The following is a 3,083-nucleotide window of genomic DNA, read 5'->3' as shown; positions in this document are numbered from 1 at the left end:
GCCTGAGAGCCCAGGCTCCATCCTGCATGCATGGGCATCAGGGGGATGGGGTCCTTTGACTAGGCCCACCTTCCCTCAGAAAGTCACCTGGAGTTGCCACACCTCCCATGCTGTCTACATGGTCCTGTTTCTTTCTGGGAGGATAATAAAGTCATGATAAAGTCATTAAGGGACTCTGAGCTCCCAGGAGGCTCCCCTCCCACAGCCCTGCTGTCTTTCTTCACCTGACCCCAGCGTAGATGTTCCTGAGTGCCCAAGCCTGGGCCAGGTGCCACCCCCGGTTTTTCCCAACTCTCACACCTGGTCCTTTGGTTTTTAATTGCTGGTTACAATCATTACTTCTCTCTTAATGGATGTGGGGCTGGAGGGCAGGGCTGTGCTCTGTAATGGACGCCCTTGTACTCACAGGGCCCTCCATGAGGCCTGGTACGCAGCAGGCCCTTAGCAAATGTGAGGAACATGTGAGTCAGCAAATGGTGTCAACCCCTAGGCCTCCACACACCAGGGTTTGAGGCAGTAGAAGGCAGTTGCTTTGAACTTTATTTGAGAAAAACAGCATAAATGTATCAAAAGAGCATACAGGCTGACAGGTGGGGATGGTCAGTGATGGCTAATGAGGGGTTCGAAGAAGGGCTAAGGCTTTCACTTGGCTCCAGGCTGCTCGGACTTCCCAGCTTCTGGACCCCCAAGCTGGGCACGAGACTCGAAGGTGACAGGGATGGTGATCTCTGCAGACTGGGTGGCTGGCTTGGGCATTGGGGCCTCCACGGTGAGTGTGCCCTCAGGGGAGAGGGAAGAAGAGACCAGGGCGGGATCCACACCAGGGGGCAACCTGGACATGCAGAGAGAAAGGACAAGAGTCACACACAGGTGAGTCACTGTGCCTTCCTCCAGCCCCCCACCATCTGTGGCCAGGACTCACGTGTATTTTCGAGTGAAGCACCGGGAGATGAAGCCGTGCTCATCCTGTCTCTCTTCGTGCTTGCCTGCGGGAGGGGAAGGAGGTCAGAGACTGCGGAAGGGGCCGCTTCTCTGGCCGGCCCACATCCAAACACGCCCCACCCACCTGGTGGCCTGGACTCAAGGCAGACCCGAACTGGCAAAGGGATTTGGGGACCCCCGGACTGTCCAGGGCCCTCAGAATCTTCTGGCCAATTAGGTTGAGAACTTTAGAGGTCGTGGCGCAGTGCCCAGCATACGCACACGCCCCCTCCACAGACCCGGGCTCGGGGCAGAGACAGCACCGGAGGAGGCCATTATCCTCACAGTGACCGCAGGATGGGGAGCGGGTAGGCGTAGAAAAAACTGGTCATTTGGAGGTGGAGGCTGAGGGCTCTCCACTGAAAGGGTATGTTCCCCCCGCCCCAATAGAGTGTATTGGGGGCCGAAAATTCCCTTAGAAGCTATCCTCATCCCCACAGGCAGAGGGCAGGGCCAGAAGGCTAATTTTTCACCGCCCAGGCTCTCCACCCCTCCAGTTCCGCTCCCGAGGAGCCAGAGCTCACCAGTGATCTCCACCACGCCGTCCTTGGTCTTGACCGTCAGCTCCTCGGGGGCGAAGTGGTTGACGTCCAGAGACACGCGCCAGCGGTCGGCCGTGTGCCGGATCTCCGAGACGCCGCTGCTGAGCTGCCGGCTGAGCGCGCGGCTGTAGGCTGGCGCGGCCACGCCCTGGGGGCCCTCGACGGCGGCCGCGGGCACAGGGCGCACGTAGCCCGGCCAGCCGCTCTGGCCCAACCAGTGCGACAACTCCTCGGGCAACCGGGGCATCCCGAAAGTCTGCTCGAAGAGGCGGCTGTGAGGCGGGTACCAGTCGCGGAAAGGGTCCCAGCTAGGGCTCCGCAGGAGCGAGAATGGCACGCGGCGCTCGGTCATGCTGGCTCGGTTCTGCACGTCTGGCTGAAGCTCGGAGGAATATCGGGCACTGGAGCCGGCAGCGCTTTTATGCGGCTCCAGCCGCGTATTTTTAGCAGGCGGTGCTTCAGGTCTCTATTAATGGCAATGACGGGTTGGGGAAGCCCCTCCCCCTGCATACCGGGGCGGGGGCGGGGGCGGGGCTGGGGCGAGGAAGGTTCTGCCCACATCTGGAACCTTCTCTGTTTTAGAAAAACAAATGACCGGAGCATTGATGCTGATACAGGGCCCACTGCTGGACACTCACAGGCCTGGGTGTTGAAGCGCTGTGGACAGTCCCGTTATTTTGTCCAGGAGGACAAAGCTAATAGAGGTTGGGCCCCTTGTCCCAGCTCACATAACTAGGAAGTGGTAGAGCCAAGATTTGAAACAGGGTGTCTGCGAAGTAATGTTTTAAGAAGCAGTCTGGTGTGGTTTTTAGGAGTGTAGATGCTGGAGCCAGACTGCCTGAATTCACATCCCGGTTTTGCCAGTAATTGGAATAACTTGTGCAAGTTAGACTCTGTCTACCTTAGCTTCCCTATCTGGAAAAAGGAAATGATGATGATGATATAATAACGCTTACATCATTGGGTGTGTGTGAGGATTCAGTGACTTAATGCATGCACAGACTTTAGCCCAGGGCCTGGTACATCATAATCGTTAATTATTATTATTATCTACCAGGAATTGAAGAGAGCGAAGAGGGAGGAGAGGTGTGCGTGGGTCTGGCCATTTTTTCCCTGCCCGTAGCAGTGGGGCTGGCCAAGTTGAGGAAGCCTAAACCCAATACTTAGAGCGGAGGGGAAGGAAGGTTATTGTCAATCTCCACATTATATCTCGTTTTCCTTGAGGATAGAGAAGCTGAAAAGCAGCAACCTTGAATCTAGTCTGGGCTTTGCCATTGACTTGCTGTGTGATTTGGGGGCAAGGCCCCTCCTTTCTTTATGCCTCAGTTTCCATTTTTCCTGATTATGATCTCAAAGCCCCTTTTGTTTTTGCTTCCCACAGCACAAAAGGAGAGGGGGCTTCAGGTAGTACAGTTTGTTCAATTTTGCTTGGAGCCCGAGGCCTGCCCCTTGACCCCTCCTATCTTACAACTTATGGGATCCAGGTCCTCATCTCTCACCTCTAGTAGAAGTTGGGGCCCCTAGGCTTCTGCCATAATTCTAACATTCCCTTTTTCCTGC

General features: G+C 56.0%; 1 protein-coding gene across 1 annotated transcript; it reads right to left on the bottom strand.

Moving 5' to 3' along the window:
• Positions 1-519: 519 nt before the first annotated feature.
• On the bottom strand, positions 520-2,008 carry HSPB1 (heat shock protein family B (small) member 1). The gene is made up of 3 exons (XM_006918567.3): positions 1,506-2,008; positions 923-986; positions 520-832 (listed from the first exon to the last, which is right to left on the bottom strand). The coding sequence occupies exons 1-3, from the start codon at positions 1,873-1,875 to the stop codon at positions 643-645; spliced, it is 624 nt and encodes a 207-aa protein (XP_006918629.1). The 5' UTR covers positions 1,876-2,008; the 3' UTR covers positions 520-642.
• Positions 2,009-3,083: the final 1,075 nt, after the last annotated feature.

Source organism: Pteropus alecto, unplaced genomic scaffold, assembly GCF_000325575.1.
Source record: "Pteropus alecto unplaced genomic scaffold, ASM32557v1 scaffold68, whole genome shotgun sequence".
Classification (NCBI taxonomy): domain Eukaryota; kingdom Metazoa; phylum Chordata; class Mammalia; order Chiroptera; family Pteropodidae; genus Pteropus; species Pteropus alecto.
The sequence above is the reverse complement of the archived record's forward strand: the minus strand, read 5'-3'. Positions and strand labels throughout refer to the sequence as shown.

Excerpts from the sequence above, each read along its gene's own strand:
- HSPB1 (XM_006918567.3), bottom strand. The coding sequence starts at position 1,875 with ATGACCGAGCGCCGCGTGCCATTCTCGCTCCTGCGGAGCCCTAGCTGG. Across the intron at positions 987-1,505 it reads CGGCGTGGTGGAGATCACTG|GCAAGCACGAAGAGAGACAG; the intron begins GTGAGCTCTGGC and ends CCCCTCCCGCAG. Across the intron at positions 833-922 it reads TGCTTCACTCGAAAATACAC|GTTGCCCCCTGGTGTGGATC; the intron begins GTGAGTCCTGGC and ends CTGCATGTCCAG.